The following is a 20,220-nucleotide window of genomic DNA, read 5'->3' as shown; positions in this document are numbered from 1 at the left end:
TAATGAAAGTGAAATCGTGTTTAAAAAACCTACTGGAGTTTTTTAAAGATGTAATTAGTAGAATAGATAAGGGTGAACCATTGGATGTGGTGTATTTAGATTTTCAGAAAACATTTTATAAATCCCACAGAAGAGCTTAGTGTGCAAATTTAAAGTGCAAGGGATTGGGTGTAATATATTGGCAGGGATTGAGAATTGGTTGGCAGACAGGAAACAGAGAGTAAAAATAAATATGTCTTTTTCGAAGCATTAGGTGGTGACTAGGGGGGTTCTGCAGAGATCAGTGCTTGGGCCCCAGCTATTCACAATATACATCAATGATTTGGATGAGGGAACCAAAAGTAATATTTCCAAGTTTGCTGATGACACAAAACTTGGTGGGTATGTGATGGTGAACACGATGTTAAGAGGCTTCAAGGTGATGCAGACAAGTTGAGTGACTGGGCAAATACACGGCAGAAGTATACTGTGGATCAATGTTAAGTTATCCACTTTGGATGGGGAAACAGAATGGCAGAGTGTTATTTAAATGGTGATAGATTGGAAAATGTTGATGTACAAAGGGACCTGGGTGTGCGAGTACTGCAGTCACTGAAAGCAAGCATGCACATACAGCAAGTGGTTAGGAAGGTAAATGGCATGTTAGTCTTCATTTAAAAAAAGACTTCAGTACAGGAGCAAGGATGTCTTCCTGCAGCTGTACGGGGCCTTGGTGAGACCACACCTGGAGTTCGGTATGCAGTTTTGGTCTCCTTATTCAAGAAAGGGTACACTTACCACAGAGGGAGTGTATCGAAGGCATGCTAGACCGATTCCTGAGATGGCAGGATTGTCGTATGAGGATAGATTGGATCAATTGGATCTGTATTCACTGGAATTTAGAAGAATGAGAGGGGATCCAATTGATACATATACAATTCTGACATGGCTGCGCAGACTGGCTGCAGGGATGTTGTTTCCTCTGGCTGGAGGATCTAGAACAAGAGCATACATAGAACATACAGTGCAGAAGGAGGCCATTTGGCCCATCGAGTCTGCACCGACCCATTTAAGCCCCCACTTCCACCCTACACCCGTAACCCAATAACCCCTCCCAACCTTTTTGGACACGAAGGGCAATTTAGCATGTCCAATCCACCTAACCTGCATGTCTTCGGACTGTGGGAGGAAACCGGAGCACCCGGAGGAAACCCATACAGACACGGGGAGAACGTGCAGACTCCGCACAGAAGTGACCCAGCGGGGAATCGAACCTGGGACCCTGGCGCTGTGAGGGCACAATGCTAACCACCGTGTTACCTTGCTGCCCCTAAAGGGGTCACAGTGTCAGGATACGGAGTTGGCTATTTAGGGCTGACATGAGGAGAAACGCCTTCATTCAAGAGGGTGGTGACCCTATGGAATTCTCCACCACAGAAGGTTGTGGAGGCCAAATCACTGGATATATTTAATAAGGAAACAGGTAGATTTCTAGACTCTAAAAGAACTAATGTATTGAGACAGAGAATCAGCCATGATCATATTGAATGACAAAGCAGGCTCAGAGGGCCGACTCCTGCTCCTATTTTCCATTTGTTCTAATGACTCATGACCTTCAGAGGGAAAAAAATCTTCTTATCTCTGTCTTAAATGGGATACCCCTTATTTTTAAACTGTGTTCCCGAATTCTAGTTTCTTTCACAAGGGGACTCATTATTTCAGCATCCACCCTATCAAGTCTCCTCAGCATCTTATATGTTTTAATAAGATCACCTCATTTTTCTAAACTCCCAATGGATACAGGTCCAACATTTCCCCATAAGATAACCGCCACCTCCCAAGGTATCAGTCAATAGAACCTTCTCTGAAGTGCTTCTAATGGATTTATATATTTTCTTAAATAAGGAGACTAAAACTATACACAATATTCCAAATGTGCTCTCACTTATGCTCAGTACAACTGTAGTAAAACATCCTTATTTTTATATTCCTTCCCCCTTTCAATGAATAACACTATGCCATGCTAATATATTACCCCCTACACCATGGGCTCTTATTTTGCACTGTAACTTTTGATGTGGCATCTTGTCAAATTCCTTCTGGAAAACTAAGCACAGCACACCTAAAGTTTCCTCTTTATCCATGTTGCTTGCTACTTCTTCAAAGATCTCCAACAAGTCAGTCAAACATGATTTCCCTTTCACAAAACCATGTTGACTCTGCCTGATTGCAGTGAGATTTTCTAGGTGCCCTGCTATAACATCCTTAGTAATAGATTCTAGCAATTTCGCTACAACAGGTGTTAAGCTAACTGGCCTGTAGTTTCCTGCTTTCTCCCTTCTTGCTTGAATATTCACTGTTTTCCAATCTGATGGCACCTTTCCAAAATCTAGGAAGTTTTGGAAAATTAAAACCAATGCATCTACTTCTGGTCGCCTTCAGTGCCTTAGATGGCTTTTAAAAAATACATTTAGAGTACCCAATTATTTTTTTCCAATTAAGGGGCAATTTAGCGTGGCCAATCCACCTAGCCTGCGCATCTTTTGGGTTGTGGGGGAGAAACCCACGCAAACACGGGGAGAATGTGCAAACTCCACACGGACAGTGTCCCGGGGCCGAGATCGAACCCGGGTCCTCAGCGCCGTGAGGCAGCAGTGCTAACCACTGCACCACCATGTCGCCCTCTTAGATTACTTTCTATGTCTCTATAAATTAAACATATAGCTGGTTGTGAAGCTCAAATCTGCATCTGAAAATAATTCTTCAACATCACACATCTTTTTATTGAAAGCAAGGTTTGCGTCAGGTTGTAAAAATGGCAGGAGCTTTGCATGTCACTAGTTCCTGGTCTGTTGTGTTCCATCCGGCATTGCCTTTGTGTTCCCTGACCTCACCTTTTCCTACTATGTGTATCTTTTCAAACTCTGCCAATGTTTGCGGGTGTGGGCGCTTCAGTTTGTCACTTTCACAGTAAAGATCTAAGACGTGCATCTTTACCCCATCCAGCACCTGGTTTGGACCTGCCTGGAGCTCACTGCCCAATAGGTTTCTTGCCATGGTAACAGGAACACCTGTAAAAGGAAAAGGATTCCAGTTTGTTTCTCATTATTACGTGTGCAAACATTTAGTAACATGGAGTGAAAATTCACCCACCTTACACATACAAAGCAAACAAGGAATTGAATATAAAAATAAAGATGTTATACTTCAGTTATACAGAGATATGGTGAGATTGCATCTCATATACAATATGCAGTTTTGGACTCCTTATTGAAGGAAGGCTATAAATGTGTTGGAGGTGGTTCAGAGGGGGTTTAATACATTGATACCTGGAATGAGTGGGTTATCTTATGAGGGAAGGTCGGACAGACTGGGCTTAAGTCCACTGGTTATTAGAAGAGTGAGGAGTGACTTGATTGAAATTTATAAAGATCCTGAACGGTCTTCACAAGATGTTTGTGGGTGAGTCCAGAACTAAGGAACACTGTTTTAAAATTTGGAGTTGCCTTTGTAGGACGGAGATGAGGAGAATGTTTTTCCACTCAGAGGGTCATGTGACTTTGGAACTCTCTGGTGGAAGTGGGTTGTTCAATGTTTTAAGATGGAGATAGTTAAATTCTTGTTAGGCAAGGGGGGTAGATGGAACTCAACACAAACAGATCAACTATGATTGAATGATGGAACAGGATTGAGGGCCGAATGGTTCGACACGGTGGCACAGTGGTTCGCACTGCTGCCTCACAGCGCCAGGGACCTGGGTTCAATTCGGTCTTGGGTGACTGTCTGTGTGGAGTTTGCATGTTCTCCCTGTTTCCGCGTGGGTTTCCTCCGGGTGCTCCGGTTTCCTCCCACAGTCCAAATATGTGCAGGGTAGGTGGCTTGGCCATGCTAAATTGCCCTTTAATGTGCAAAAGATGAGGTGGGGTTACTGGGTTATGGGGATAGGGTGGTGGACTGACAGGCTCTCAGAAGATCGGTGCAGACTCGATTGGCCAAATAGCGTCCTTCTGCATTGTAGGGATGCTCTGATATAAACAGATGAGCAACAGCACACCTCCATTAATGATGGTGGTGATGATGCAAGCCCCAGCGTACAACCCAAACAACAAATTCTCCAATTCCCATCTTCAGGAAGTTCTGGGACAACACCAGCTACAATTTAATCTTCTCTTTGGCATCTGCTGTAATCTCTCCCACCCCCTCTTATAATTTGCAGTTTCGAGTACATATCATATTCCACCCAGAGCATACTTCCTCTGCCACTTAATGCAGTTTCCTTCACCAGCATCTCCATGGTTCATTCCGGAGGGAAAGAATGTGGGTTGGATTCTCCGCCCCGCTGCGCTACATTTCTGTTTCACCTCACCGGCGTGATGCTCCGTTACCCCGGCTGGTCAATGGTGTTTCCCAATGCGGGAAACCCCCGGGCTGCCGGCAAACGGAGCATCCTAGTTAATGAGCGAAACAGACTATGGCCCTAAATCTCTAATTACAGCAGCATGGAGCCAACAATGAAATTGTAAGTGCCCTACAGACTTGTAATTAAGGCACAGTGTCACATTAACAGGATAAAAAAATTAATTAGCAAATAAAACCCATTAGCACTTTACGTCCCAGTGATTAGTGAACAGGTCTGGATCTCAAATGCATAGGTGATTAGTGAACAGGTCTGGATCTCAAATGCATATCTACTCTGAGCTCAATTAAAAAATAAATTATTTTGAAAACATGCACGCAGGAGCAGTGTCCAGATCTCTCCCACGAACATTTTAACTCAAGGGCAGCACGGTAGCATAGTGGTTAGCACTGTTGCTTCACAGCGCCAGGGTGCCAGGTTCGATTCCCGGCTTGGGTCACTGTCTGCGGAGTCTGCACTTTCTCCCCGTGTCTGCGTGGGTTTCCTCCAGGTGCTCCGGTTTCCTGCCACAAGTCCCGAAAGACGTGCTGTTAGGTAATTTGGACATTCTGAATTCTCCCTCTGTGTACCTGAACAGGCGCCGGAATGTGGCGACTAGGGGCTTTTCACAGTAACTTCATTGCAGTGTTAATGTAAGCCTACTAGTGACAATAAAGATTATTCTTAACATGAGGATTGAATATTAATTTGTTTAATTCCTTCCTCAGTAGCTTTCTGTGCCTCAGGGTGGAATTTTCTGATTTTTTAGCTAAGTGTCAACTCGGGCGGGAAAAGCGGGATCCAGCCCCCTGGCGGCGTTGGCGAGTTTTCCCGTCGCATTTTTAGCTGCTGAGAGAAAAAAAAAATTCATGGGTTTCAGCTGCTCTGTGGAGGGTGGAAATATTTGCCGACCCACCATCAACTGAGTGTTTTGAGGCTCCATTTAATTATTTCCCCAGCACTTGTTCCAAGTCCATCGACCAGAACAGCTGCAAGTAAGTCTTCCCCAAGGTTTTTCAGAGGGAGCTCTGACGTGAACGCTGGATGCAGTCGAGGGCAGGCGCCACATCCTGTACCTTCAGGCGGGGAGAGGACCATCAAACAAGGTTATCAACCCCACATGGGAGGCTGCGGCCCCGTTGGTAAGCGCCCCCTCCCTGCACAAGAGGACGGGCATCTAGTGCAGCAAGAGCATGAATGACCTCCTCTGTTCAGCTGGGGTAAGTCACTCTTCTCATCTGGCACGACTCACCCACCCATCACACGTCCACAGAGAGCTCACTCAAGGGGCCCCACCAATCGTCCTCCCAACCACTACCTCATCTCCCATGCAGCTCCTCTCCTCAGCACATCCCAGCTCCCACCCGCCAGCCACACATGCCAAGCATCCTTGCCATCTGACCTGGCATGCTGCCTGCGTCCACTCCCCCCATCTGTTCTCTTGCAGGGCAAGCTGGCTCACAACTGAAAAGAGGGAGCACAGACAGGCAGAGAGATGGCCAAGTTAAATATCCCACTGCCTTTTGAGAAGGGAGCACTGCAGCTGGCCAGGGAGGAAGGGAATCGCTCCTGCCCCGAGAGAAATAAGGACATCATCCCTCTCACCAACTTGACGGTTTTGTCTCTCATATCCTTATGCCCCTGCCATGCGCAAATGCCATCCACTTCTCTTGCAGGCACATCAGGGGAGCTGCCCAATACCTCCACCAGCCAGGCATTGGGGATCACCACAGACAGAAGGCATGATGAATTTTCCGACATGCTGATAATCACAGCTTTCAGCCACACCCTCCACCAGTGCAGAGACACACACCTCAGTTGGATTTAGTAGGAGCAGCTTCAGAGTCGCAAACTGGTGAGCACTTCATTTCTGACGGTCCACAGCAGGCGGAGGTAGGGACACTGCTGGGATCTGGCACTCAAAGGACTGCGGGAAGCTAAGACTCTGATGAGGCCCAGTCAGGTGACGTGCTTCTGACCTCAATCGTCCCCCAATTGCTGGAGATCCAAAAGGAGAGTCGGGAATATCAGGAAGGGATGTCCGCATCACTCCTCAGATTGCAAGCCCGTCTGGAGGAGTCACAACGCCTTCTGCCTGCGAAGATCATGCTGGCACTCTGAGACAGCCAAGTCAACACTGAAAGGGTGGCGGCTGCAGTGCAGACCTTGGTGCAGGACATTCATTCCATGGTTCAGGGCGTGAGCTCCATGGTGCAGGGATTTGTGGGCATCCATGAGTACCAGCGCCAGAGGATGGCGGTCTTCTCAATCTCACTCTATTCCAAGGAGGAGGCCAGGACCCCAGAGCACCCACAGGGAGGAGAAGAAGCTGATGCATTGCCCAGGACCTTCTCCCCAGGCAACTCTGGGACTGTCCAGCCTATCTGACTCCCCTCTTCCTGTGCCTGGGCCAGTTACAGGCCTGCAGACCGAGGAGAGTGGCACAACCACACCACAGCAATCCTGAGAGCAGGCCGGGGCCTCCCAAGTCCCTGCCCTCCAGAGGACAACCCTCAAAGTCCTCAAAGACAACAGGGCTGGCAGACAGAAGGCTGCCTCCACCTCTGGTGTGAATCCTGGGCAGGTACCAAGACGTAACGGCAGGGTTAGAAAGGTGAAGAAAGTATAGTTGCACATTGTGGACATCGGTGTTGTTTGGAACTTTTGGATAGCAAGCACTTGTGTATTCAACCACCTTTGCCAACGTATCAAACCTCACTTTTTTCACTCTCTCTGTGCCTTCCTGTTTCCATTAGATTTCCCCATAAAGTTCCACTGAAAGCCTGGATGCTCATACACACACACACAGCCTCCCCCATCTCCTCTCTGCAAGGCAGATGACTCATTGGGCAGCACGGTAGCACATTGGTTAGCACAGTTGCTTCACAGCTCCAGGGTTCCAGGTTCGATTCCCGGCTTGGGTGACTGTCTGTGTGGAGTTTGCATGTCCTCCCCGTGTCTGCGTGGGTTTCCACTGGGTGCTCCGGTTTCCTCCCACAGTCCAAAGATGTGAAGGTTAGGTGGATTGGCCATGCTAAATTGCTCTTAGTGTAAAAAAAAAAGGTTAGGTGGCGTTACGGGGATAGGGTGGAGGTGTGGGGCTAGGATGGAGGTATGGGCTTGGGTAGGGTGTTCTTTCCAAGGGCTGAATGGCCTCCTTCTATACTGCAAATTCTAGGATTCTAAGATTCTATGGCTGGCATTCCCTCACACTGACAGAACACATCAGTCATGCCAGTGTCACCCTGATAATTAGAAGCTCCTCCACAATGGTCATGCCCAGCACTCAGCTCAATCATTGGGAAAGTCTGAACCCAAAACTTGGATCCCAGCACCTAAACCGTTGTGACAACCGTGCCTTTGGCACTGGTGACACTGATCCTCAAAGGCATCCCTCACTATGGAGGAACCTGCATCGGGAGACATGAGTCTGTCCGTGCAACATCGCCGTGATATGACCTGGTGACTGGGAGTTTGCGGGCTGCCTTCAGACAGACAGGAGTCAGACATTCACAGTAGCTCTTTGAGAAGCAATGCTCTGTAAGTCATTATCATCCTCCTGCATTGTTGTGATTAGGGGCAAACGCTCCCCATGACATGAGACAGGTCAGGTTTGGTTGAGTGCTGCCAGCAAACAGTCAGCAAGGGCCATCTCCTATGATGGGGCCATCAGCGAAACTGGAGGCAATGAAGGCATCCTGATCTTTCCTTCCCCTTTCTGGCCCTCGCCACTGCATGATGGTCATTATCTGTCTCCTCCAGGGGTTCCTCCTTGTTGTCACCTTGACCTCCTCTTCGTTTGAGGAGATGTGCTGTGCTTCAATCTCCTCCTCGGTCAGCTCCTCACCCCATTGATACACCAGGTTGTGGAGGGCGCAGCACAAAACCACAATTCATGGGCCCCTCTGTGTGTAGGCTCCACCTGATTCGTCCAGGCAATGGACTAAAATTTTCAACATACCCATCGTCTGCTACACCAAAACGCGAGTTGCAGTATGAGTCTCATTTTAACGGGACTCTTGCATTCTGTGGCTTCCACACAAGTATCATCAGCCACGTCCTGAGGGGGGTGCCCCTTGTCCCTAAGGAGCCACCTGCAGCTGCTGCACTCCCTCGAATACCTCGGGTATCTGAGAGCTGCCAAGGATGAAATTCAGTAAGACGTCTCACAACACCAGGTTAAAGTCCAACATGTTTGTTTCAAACACTAGCTTTCGGAGCACTGCCAAGATGAAATTGCCATGGACGCACCCCGGCAACCTGACACACCCCTGTAGAATGGCATGGTCGCAGATGATCTCAACATTCAGGGACTGGAAGCCCTTGCGGTTAATAAAGGGCATTCCTCGGTGCATAGGAGATCAGAGAGCCACACACCGCAGTCAGTGGGTCCCTGCACTTGGGTGCCAGCTATTTGGGCAAATCCAAGGCTCTGCCACCCTGGATAGCCTGGTCCCGGTCAAAGTTTATGAAGTTGTCAGCCCTCACAGCTGTTACCTTCAGGGTGGCAGACAGTGGTGCCTGCCAAGTCCATGTGGCACCAACTCCTGGAGCAAGTGACACAGGTGAGCGACTGTGTCCTCCGACACTGGTTCTCACTCATCGCCCTGAAAGTTTGGGTGTCTGTAAACCCTGGGCTGACGATGGGGGCCTCCGAGTGGCTTTTCGCTGGGGTCCACCTGTGGCAGCTGAGCAAGCCCTGCCACCCCTTCCTCCTCGGGGTTCTCAAGCTGCCTCAGGAGAGCCATGCATCGATGCATTTGTCATCTTTCTTGCCTCACAATGAAAAGGATAATTCTGCATGAGGAGAAAGTGAAAGAGTTAACGTTGTGGAGTTAATTCCGTGCCCTGACTCATTGTCCATCCACCCACCCTTCTAATGATCCATCACATCAAGGTCCAATCCAATACACTCTCCTAGACTGGACTAGACCCTACACCACCATTTCCTCACTCAGCCTGGCCGATTGGTCTCAGCTTCAGAGACCATCCTGTGCCCTATGGTCTCATGAAGGATGCAGGCATCTGCCCAATGATTAACTGTAAGCTTTGTGCCCAACTCTGTCAAGGGGGGGAGAGGGGGATTGGCCTCTGAGGATGATACTGCGCCAACATCTGTTGGAGCAGGGTGCCCTGCTGAGCTTTGTCGCCTTCCCTTGTCAGGGATGTGGTATATCTGCTTAGCCTCCCCTCAAATGCTGGAAGCAACCCTCAGGATTCACTGAATGGCGGGTTCAGCACGCAAAGGGATAACTGGTGACTGGTAATTAGTGGCACTAACACACACTAGTGCAGAGTTAATGGGAATAATTGGGCTGTTTGTCTAAGCAAGGGAATGTTAATTGACGAGTGGGTCAGGATCTGGCATCCCTTCCATGCCCGGTGGGCACCTCAGGGACTATGGTGTCTGATAGACCCTCTTCAGCACATTTTGGTTCAATATTTTAAGTTTCACTTGTGATTTGTTTTTCTGCTTCAGGCAGTATCGCTTTAAGGGGTTGCCCCTGTAATTTGTACCTCAGCTTATTTGATTTAGTTGAATTGGTTACTTGATTTCTTCAAAATAGCAGTAATCTGGCAGGCAAGGGTGAGCTAAATTATCTCGTGGCTCCATATAACAGTTAAGATGCTCAGTCATTCACTCACTGGCACCCCCCTCCCCCCGCCAACAAAGTTGTGGATCATACAGGCCTCATTTGCTGGACATCCATTCACCCAGCCCAGTAGCTCATGATTTCCGGCCCTTTAAGACAGATGCCCTTCAGCTCAGGATTTCAGACTCTGGGTGGGTGCTTTACAAGTGGTTTTGTTGCGCTTTACTCACCAAATCCTCCCCCCTACTTTAAAAAAAAACATTTAGAGTACCCAATTCATTTTTTCCAATGAAGTGAAAATTTAGCGTGTTCAATCCACCTACCCTGCACATCTTTGGGTTGTGGAACCGAAACCCACACAAACACAGGGAGAATGTGCAAACTCCACATGGACAGTGACCCAGAGCCGGGATCGAACCTGCGACCTCGGTGCCGTAAGACTGCAGTGCTACCACTGCGCCACCGTGCTGCCTTTTCCCCCCTACTTAAGGAACCAAACCATTTCCTCTTCTCCGAGACGGGCCCCTCCTTGTTCCCCCGTACCCCCAGACCTTTAATTAACTTTGCCCTCCCCCTTGTTCAGCCCCTGTGCCCTGGGGCTTTCCCCCTGTTCAGTCATAATGCCCCGGTGCGCAGCTGGCCTCAGTGGCTTCCTGAGTGCAGCCCGATCCCCCAACGTGCCCCGGTGCGCAGCTGGCCTCTGAGACCTCCCGAGCCCCCTGTTCCTCTCCCCAAACCCGTGAGACCCCCTGAACCTGTAAACACCTCCAAACCCGCACAGCTCGACCCTCTAGCTGGGTCCCCCACCCCCAAGCTCTCTGGTGCACTCTATCCCCTTGGACTTCCTGGTGGCCAGTGGTGACCTGCGCACTCAGCTCCAAACTCCCTTTCAGAAGTAAGAACATCTGGTTCCCTTTTGCTGCTGTAAAACCCAACTTTTAAATGTGGGGGGATGGATTACTGTGGGAATGGCCGCTAAGGAGATTCAAATCAATGCTAATGAGGTAACCTAACCTTTCTCGGCAGGTATGCCTTACTTCACTGATGAGGCAGGGTCTATCGCTTCGGAAATTGCATCGTCGGAAATCCCGTTTTTGGCGATATTTTGCACCCCTGGCATAACCTTCCATCCGCGGCAAACATGGCCTTAGCATGAACAAGGATATTTCATTCAAGATGTTTAACGTTGGTCTTGATGAGGCATTGTTAAAGAACAGTGAAATTTGTCTAAATGAGCCACTCCAGCATCTTGTTCAAACAATTGTATCTTTAACATATTCCATGCGTTCAATGGGGCATGGGCATCTCTGGCTGTGCCAGCATATATTGCCCATTCCTACTTGCCACCCCCACATTGATTCTGTATACCTCAGGAAGGCAGACGGTATTATCAGAGGTCCCTCCCACCTGGATCTGCCTTCTTCCAGATCCTTCCATCAGGCAGAAGGTACAGAAGTCTGAAAACTTGCACATCCAGACATAGGAACAGCTTCTCCCCCACAGCTACAAGGCTCCTCAACGACTCCCCCTCGGACTGATGTGTTCCCTGTAAGAACACTAAACTCACGACGCCCTATGCTGCTCTTGCTCATGTATTTGCTTTGTTTGGCCCCTTGTTCCGCACTGTAACCAATCACTGTTTTGTCGACGTGCCATTTGTCAATGTTCTCTGTTGATTATTCTTGTTTCTACTATGTACGTACTGTGTACGTTCCTCGGCCGCAAAAAAACACTTATCACTGTACTTCGGTACGTGACAATAAATCAAATCAAATCAAAATCAGTTAGGAGTCAACCACATTGCTGTGGGTCTGGAGTCACATATAGGCCAGACCAGGTAAGGACGGCAGATTTCCTTCCCTAAAGGGCAATAGTGAACCAGATGCGTTTGTACGCCAATTGGCAATGGTTTCATGGTCATCATTAGGTTTTTAATTCCAGATTTTTACTGAATTCAAATTTCACTATCTGCAGTGTTGGGATTCAAACCCAGGTCCCCAGAGCATTTCCCTGGGATTATGGCTTCCTAGTCCAGTGACAATACCATTATGCCACCGCCTCCCCATTACCATAGAATTTACAGTGCAGAAGGAGGCCATTCGGCCCGTCGAGTCTGCACCACAACCCAGCAACCCCACCCAACACTAAGGGCAATTTTGGACACTCAGGGCAATTTATCATGGCCAATCCACCTAATCCGCACATCTTTGGACTGTGGGAGGAAACCGGAGCACCCGGAGGAAACCCACGCAGACACGGGGAGAATGTGCAGACTCCGCTAACCACAGCTAACCACTATGCTACCGTGCTGCCCTTGATCTTATATAGATTGTAATAGCAAATATCCACATATGTTTATTTATTACATGCTGTAATACTTACAGTATAAAACTAAATAATTTACTGAATTATGTGGATAATATTCATGTCGGACTAATTGGATGAGCCATGGAATGGGTACATGATTCATGGGCACAATGTGACACACTGTGGGAGCGATTCAACCACATGTTTTCAAAGTGTGGTAGCGAGCGGGAACTACCGCAAGCTTCCCGACACGTGGCTTGGTGATGCCATCTCCGCTATAAAACATTAATTGGTTCACTTAATGAGGCCCCACGGGCTTCACACTGCAAATGATGGTCCCACCAGCTAATTCGCCGGGACCGCTCTTGCCAGCCCCCTGCTAAGGGAGGGCAGCACTTAAACCGATCCTGCACAGCCAAGCCCACTCAGCTCACAGCCAGGCCTGGGAAAAGACCAGCCCCACGATTTGGGGTGCCGACCTGGGCAGATTATTGGACACAGTCGAGGCTAGACGTGATGCCCTGTTCCCTCGAAGGGCTCGGAATGTCAGCCACAGGGCAGCCAGTGCCACCTGGGAAGAAGTGGCAGTGGCAGTCAGCTCGGGGACTATGACCAGGAGGACAAGCACCCAGTGCCATAAGAAAATTAATCACATACACAGGGCCACATAGGTGAGATGGCACTGGACGAGGTGGGGGCCGGGGGGGTGAGTTGGGCCTTCGAACTTGTTGTAATATTACTGGGTGGCGAATGCAGAGAAGGTACGGGGCTGGAGTAGGGAGGCAGAGGCTTTATGGGTGAGGGTGGAGGTGGGTATCTGTTGGGGGTCAGGTTAGTGGGCGCTAGCAACAGCACTGCTTCCGTTTGCCCCAGGGATTTATTCGGGAAGTCCTGTGGCGGGTGAAGATTTGGAGGCAATTTCGGCAGCACTTTAACTTGGGAACTTTAAGTTGAGGCTGATGCCGATCCGGGGGAATAATGGATTTGAGCCGGGGAGATGGATGCGAGGTTTCGGGGATGGGAAGACAGCAGGGTGATAGAAATGAAGGATTTGTTTTTGGAGGGGAGGTTCGCAAGCTTGGGGATGTTGAGGGGGAAGTTTGGGTTTCTGTGTGAGGATGGTTTTCGGTATGTGCAGGTGCGGATCTTTTCGAGAAAGGTTTATTCGATAGAGCCTGCCTCCTCGCTGTTGGAAGAGGTGCTGTCGGCAATGGGGTTGGAGGGTGGCGTCATCTCGGCAATTTCGGGGAGAATTTTGGAGGAGGATAAGGTGTCAATGGAGGGGGTTAAGGCCAAGTAGGAGGAAGATTTTGGGATGGAGCTGGAGGAGGGACTGTGGTGTGAGGTTCTGCAAAGGGTGAATGCCTCAACCTCGTGCACGAGGCTGGGGTTGATACAGTTGAAGTTGGTGCACGGGGCGCATTTGACGAAGTCAAGGATGAGCCGGCAGTTTGAGGGGGCAGAGGATACTTGTGAACAGTGTGGGAGGGCCCCAGCTAATCATGTACACATGTTCTGGTCCTGCCTGAAGTTGGAGAAATTTTGGGAGTTGTTTTTCACACCACGTCGGCGATCCTGCATGTTGTTTGGAGCCGGGTCCCCTGAGGGCCATATTCAGGGGTCGGACCTGCCGGAATTGCACACGGGAACGGGGCAGATGTTTTAGCCTTCGCCTCATTGATTGCTCGCAGGCAGGATTTGTTGGGGTGGAGGTCAGCTTCTCCACCCTGTGCCTCAGTGCGGCTGGGGGATCTAATTGAGTTCTTACATGTTGAGAAGGTGAAGTTGGCCCTGAGGGGAGCAAATGAGGGGTTCCTCAAGAGTTAGGTTTGTTTATTTTGCATTTTGGAGTGCTGGTTACCGTGAACAGTTGGGGTGGGGGGAGATGTTGGGGGAGCGGGTTGGTGCAGGGTTTATTCTATTTGGAGTGTAATGTTTTTGTTTGGTTTTGTTTTGTAAAATGTTATAATGCTAAAATTTGAATAAAAATACTTAATAAAATATTAACAGCACCCAAATCAGTCTATCTGCTCAGAAGTATACAGCCAGGGAGATGAAGGCATTTTATGCTTCCTTTTATTCCAAAGATTAAGGTGTGCGACTGCCAAGAAGTTATTTTCTCCTAGTTGCGTATACCTACCCAAGCAGATCGATCCAGACAATTTCTACTTTAACATCATTATATGGTCAGTGCTGTTTGGACAGATATTAATGTGGTACACCTTGTTAAAACTTGGAACGACAACATTCTGAAGTGGCTCCAGGGAGGTCTGATTTACAAGATCACTGACTTCCTGGAATTATACTATCTTTAGTCTCCGGGGTAAAGCTTTTTACTTTTACATTAAAAGCTCTGATCTGTCAATGCTCTCTGATCCATTAACTTTTTTTGCCATTTGTCCCCTCCTCTCCCAAAGGTGCTGGTGATTAATTCTGGAATTCCGCTCCTCCACTCCACCATTATAGAGACTGGTCACAGGCACTCCTGACCTCATGCAAACACTGGGAGTCCGGAAGTGGATCCACATCTGCAGTAGCAGTGTAGCTGGAACTCCCACAAAGCAGGGCACAGGAAATTGGTGAAGGAGGCAGGTTGCTGGAGAGGAGTACCAACAGACAATGAAGACACCATAGGCGGGATTCTCCGTTTCCCAACGCTGATTTCATAATCGGCGATCAGGCGGAAAATCCCTTTTTACGATGGAATTGGGGGCGGCGTCTGTTTTCGGATGCTCCGTCCCCTCCAAACCGGCGTCATCACGGCGCCTGCCGCATGCCGTTGGGACGGCCTGAGGACGTCACCTGAAGGCCCTCTGCAAAGCTCCACCACTGATGGGCAGAGTTCACGATCACGTGGTTGACGTGTGATGTCAGCGGTCAGGAACCTGCCGTGGTGGCTGCAGACTATGTCCAGCGCTGCCACAGTCGGGCGGGAGCCGTGCTGCTGGCCGGGGAGGCTTCGGCGAGGGATGGGGGGGACTGGTGGGGTGTGGCCAAGGTGTAGCGAGGGGGGTAACCAGGGGGGCATTATCTGGCAGGTCGGGTCCACGCATGACCAGCGCCATGTTGTACGGCGCGACCGCTGCAGGTCATCGGCATGTGCATGCGTGACCACGGACCCGGCAATTATCCGGCCGTTTATTTTGTGGAGTACGAGCATTTTACTTGGCACGGCTGCTAGCCCCTCACTGGTCGGAGGATTGGTGCTGGGGCAGCGCTGATTTTTCCCACATAAAACGCCACGGATCCTCCGAACATAGCCTGAAAATAGGAGAATCCAGCCCCATATTTTTAAGAAGCCAGGTGCTTGTCCAGAAAGGTTGGTCTCCTGAAGGAAACCAACTGTTTCCCTACCAGCTGCATTAGGGAATCGACCTTTCAGAGGTCTCAGTGCTTCCAGAATGCGATCCTGGGAAGCATGTTGCTTCTGTTTCATGTGTGGGTGTATTTTAACGGGGCACAATCTCACTGGATATGGCACCCTCTTGCCACCTCCATCTCTTTCCCCGACATGACCAGCAATGGGAATCAGTAGAGGAAGTGCCCACCCTGGAAACCCGGTAAACTCAAAACAGGAAGAAGGCCTGCATCAATAATCCCATTCCATGTTCTCTCCCCACTCCCTCCTACCTATCCCGAGACCGCCCCCATGTGTCAGCACCCTACGTAATTGGGCAAGCTGTCTCTATGCTCACCTGAAAGCAATGTTCTTGCACCTTCCAGCAGGGGCACTGATGAACAACCGATGAGGCCCTGGCTGATTACTTCCTGGGGTTGACGTTGTGAGGTCAATTGTTGCACCCTAACTGGTGACCTTCAGCCATAGCATAGGTAAAAACTGGGCCCTTCTGGCCTCTAAGGTTCAACGTCACACCAGGCACCACTTTCAACTGCTCAACCACTAAAGAGCTTCCTTGCAAATGTTCTTTCTCACTGTGGAGCTTTTCGAACTGGAATCTAACTCCCACTGTGCACAGCAAAACCTCGCATCCTGGTTCCATTAAAAAAACTCTCCTGATGCCTAATGTAATCAGAGACGTGGAGGTGCTTAATGACTCAAAAGGCAAAGCAGTTACTTAACGAGATGCCAAGATTGGAATGATAATCCAGTTGAATGCAGCAGACACTTTGGGAACGGCACCACATCTTTGAACAGCTCAGGGTGGAATAAGAATAATCATTAGCTTTGGTCAATAATTTATTTCCAGAAGAATGTTGCAGTAGAATCGATTTTGGGTTTATCCCACAGCTGTTAATGAAAGTGAACTTGCGGGAGGTCTGCTGATGTAGCACCAAGTGTTTCTTCAAGCCTTACCGTCCTGGTCATTTAACCAATATTAATCAACTGAGAATTACTTGTAAATGATAAAAATTAATTGAGCAGTAAATATATATTAAGGCCATCAGCTTTACTATTTTACTAGGGGGAAATTGTGTATCAGCTGATCAATTATTTTGCTGGCTTGCAAAACTGCTGTATTGAACAAGCAGCCTAGCCACGCTGCTTTCAAACTACACAAGTGTAGCATTGGTGTAAGACGAAAATCCCTTCGTACAGACTCTAAAATCCGAAGTAAATCAGACTCATCACGCAGCAAGTCTCATTTCAATTTGTTACAGTGTTAGATGGGCCCCCCAGCAGTGCATTCAGGCTACATTTACTCCAGAGCAGCAGGTCAGTGCAAAGCAAAAGCACTAATCTAGTGTAAATGCACCCTTAATAATAATAATCTTTATTATTGTCACAAGTAGGCTTACATTAACACTGCAATGAAGTTACTGTGAAAATACCCTGGCCGCCACGCTCCGGTGCCTGTTGGGGTACACAGAGGGAGAATTCAGAATGTCCAATTCACCTAACAAGAACGTCATTCAGGACATGTGGGAGGAAACCGGAGCACCCGGAAGAAACCCACGCGGACACGGGGAGAACGTGCAGATGCCGCACAGTCAGTGACCCAAGCTGGGAATCGAACGTGTGACCCTGCCGCTGTGAAGCCACAGTGCTAACCACTATGCTACCATATTGTCAAAGACTTGTGAGGAGTTTGAATGGGGAGCCTCTCATGCAGATGAAAATGTCTCTGCATACATTACAATTAATATTATAATGAGCACCAACTACGGGGAGTTTGTTGCAGTTGAGGGAAACATTACCAGCTTGTTTGGTAAAAAACAGTTATTTCCTTTATCAAATGTTGGGGTTAATTATTGTCCTGAGTTCTGATTATCCAGGTAAATATTTTTTCTAAATCCCGCAGCGTAATTATTTGTGTGGTTGTCCTGTTTGCACGGCTGACTAAACGCTGGCAGGCTCTGACTCCAGAATATATAAAGACCAGCAAAGTCAGCCTCTGAAAGCTGGCAGACCATTGCAGAGAAATGCTGCAATGGAATAAAAACAGGAAACAGTATTTTGCTTTTGGTTTTTTTGCAATGCGAGTCTTGAAACTGCAAAAATCTAAATTGTGTTTTGTAAAGTTCTGTTCCCTTGTGCCTTCCTTTGTAGGCAATTTAAAAAGCAGCCACTGCAACATAGCTTTTGGCTTTGAGAAGTGGCATGTTCAGCCAGAACATGATCAGTGACACAGATAATGAGACTTAATTCAGCCAAAGTGTTGAAGGTAAGCAGTGTGCAGTTGGGGATTGAACGGAGATGCTGCTATGGAGGAGCCCGAGATAGCTCGTAGGCCCAAACCATATCTATTCTCAAGTATGCTTTTGGATAAAAGAAGGGAAAAGTCAAGATCCAACTTCCACCTGCTGCTGCAACCAGGGAAGTGAATGCACCAGATGACCAACCACGTCAATCATTGCTGTAGGTGTACAATGATAATTAGACATGCGAAAGTGACTAGTGGACAAAGCCAGCAAAGCAATGTGATGAGCTAATGTACAGATGGAAACAGAGGGTCTGAAGATAAGGCCAGAGGAATTAAAACAGGAAAGGCATCAAACTTCAATCAGACTAATCCTGGATAGAAAACTGGTTGGCTGAGAAGAAACAAAGAGTAGGAATTAATGGGTTATTTTCAAATTGGCAAGCAGTAACCACAGGGATTGGTGCTGGGACCCCAGCTATTCACAATATCTATTAATGATTTGGATGAGGGAACAAAATGTAACGTCTCAAAGTTTGCAGATGCTACCAAGTTGGGTGTAGGGTGAACTGTGACGAAGATGCAGAGATCCTACAACATGATCTGGACAGGTTGGGCGCATGGGCAAATCAATGGCAGATGCAGTATAATTTGGATAAGTGTGAGGTTATTCACTTTGGAAGCAAAAACAGGATGGCAAATTACTACCTGAACAGTTGTAAATTTGGAGAGAGGAGTGTGCAGTGGGACCTGGGTGTCCTTGTGCACCATTCGCTGAAGGTAAGCATGCAGGTGCAGCAGGCGGTAAAGAAGGCTAATGGTATGTTGGCCTTCATTGCGAGAGGTTTCAAGTACAGAAGCATGAATGTGTGTTGCAATTATACAGGGCCTTGGTGAGGCCACACCTAGAATACTGTGTGCAGTTTTGGTCTCCTTCTCTGAGGAAGGCTGTTCTTGCTCTCGAGGGAGTGCAGCGAAGGTTTACCAGACTGATTCCAGGGATGGCGGGACTGTCATATGAGGAGAGATTGACTAGGTTAGGATTGTTCTTGCTGGAGTTCAGAAGAATGAGGGGGGATCTCATAGAGACTTATAAAATTCTAACATGACTAGACAGGATAGATGAAGGGAAATTGTTCCCGATGGTGGGTGTGTCCAGAACCAGGGGTCAAAGTCTGAGGATTCAGGGTAAACCATTTCGGACAGAGATGAGGAGATATTTCTTCACCCAAAGAGTGATGAGCCTGTGGAATTCATTACTACAGTAAGTAATTGATGTTAAAACATTGAATATATTTAAGAGGAGGCTAGATATAGCACTTGGGATGAATGGGATCAAAGGCTATGGGGAGAAAGCAGGATTAGGCTATTGGGTTGGATGATCAGCCATGATCGTGATAAATGGCGGAGCAGGCTCGAAGTGCCAAAAGGCCTTCTCCTGCTCCTATCTTCAATGTATCTATGTATGTAACAATAAAGGCATTTGTGCCATGTCAGAAATGGTTTGTTGTTTATTCAATCTGATCAAACAGGAGGTTCAGAAGTGATTGACAACTTAGGTACATTAAGGCCACGGTGATCTACCAGGGGCTAGCATTAAGGCCGATTAAATTGGATATCCTAAATTAAAGAATTGGGCATTTTAAAATCATAATGCAGTCAAACCTCAGGCAGGCTGTTGGAATTCAGACTTCATCAAAGTCAAATACACAAGCAACAGACAAGCTGCCAAAACAGGTCTGGACCTGCCCCATCAATCATCCATCAAGGAGATCATCGCACCCTATAGATATGCACAGGTCTATCGCCAGCAGCTCAGATCAGGCCAGACGTTATGTCACCCAGAGTTTCTGCTGTTACCTTATATGGGCACAGTACAAAGTCTTACAACACCAGGTTAAAGACCAACAGGTTTCATAGATTATCATAGAATTTACAGTGCAGAAGGAGGCCATTCGGCCCATCGAGTCTGCATCTGCTCTTGGAAAGAGCACCCTATGCAAGGTCAACACCTCCACCCTACCCCCATAACCCCACCCAAAACTAAGGGCAATTTTGGACACTAAGGGCAATTTAGCATTGCTAATCCACCTAACCCGCACATCTTTGGACTGTGGGAGGAAACCGGAGCACCCGGAAGAAACCCACGCACACACGGGGAGAACGTGCAGACTCTGCACAGACAGTGACCCAAGCCGGAATCGAACCTGGGACCCTGGAGCTGTGAAGCAATTGTGCTATCCACAATGCTACCGTGCTGCCCTTTTGTTGCAAATCACTCGCTTTCGGAGCACTGCTCCTTCCTCAGGTGAATGAAGGGGTAGGTTCCAGAAACATATATGGA

At 48.2% G+C, this 20,220-nt stretch overlaps 1 protein-coding gene across 1 annotated transcript in view; it reads right to left on the bottom strand.

Moving 5' to 3' along the window:
* LOC140387466 (uncharacterized) overlaps positions 1–20,220 on the bottom strand; it is a 193,172-nt gene that overhangs the window by 149,960 nt on the left and 22,992 nt on the right. The window contains exon 3 of the mRNA XM_072470585.1: positions 2,874–3,050. Coding sequence (XP_072326686.1) covers positions 2,874–3,050 — 177 coding nt within the window. The remainder of the gene's footprint in view (positions 1–2,873; positions 3,051–20,220) is intronic.

The sequence above is a fragment of the Scyliorhinus torazame genome, chromosome 12 (assembly GCF_047496885.1).
Source record: "Scyliorhinus torazame isolate Kashiwa2021f chromosome 12, sScyTor2.1, whole genome shotgun sequence".
NCBI lineage: Eukaryota > Metazoa > Chordata > Chondrichthyes > Carcharhiniformes > Scyliorhinidae > Scyliorhinus > Scyliorhinus torazame.
This window is presented reverse-complemented; position numbering and strand designations above follow the sequence as displayed.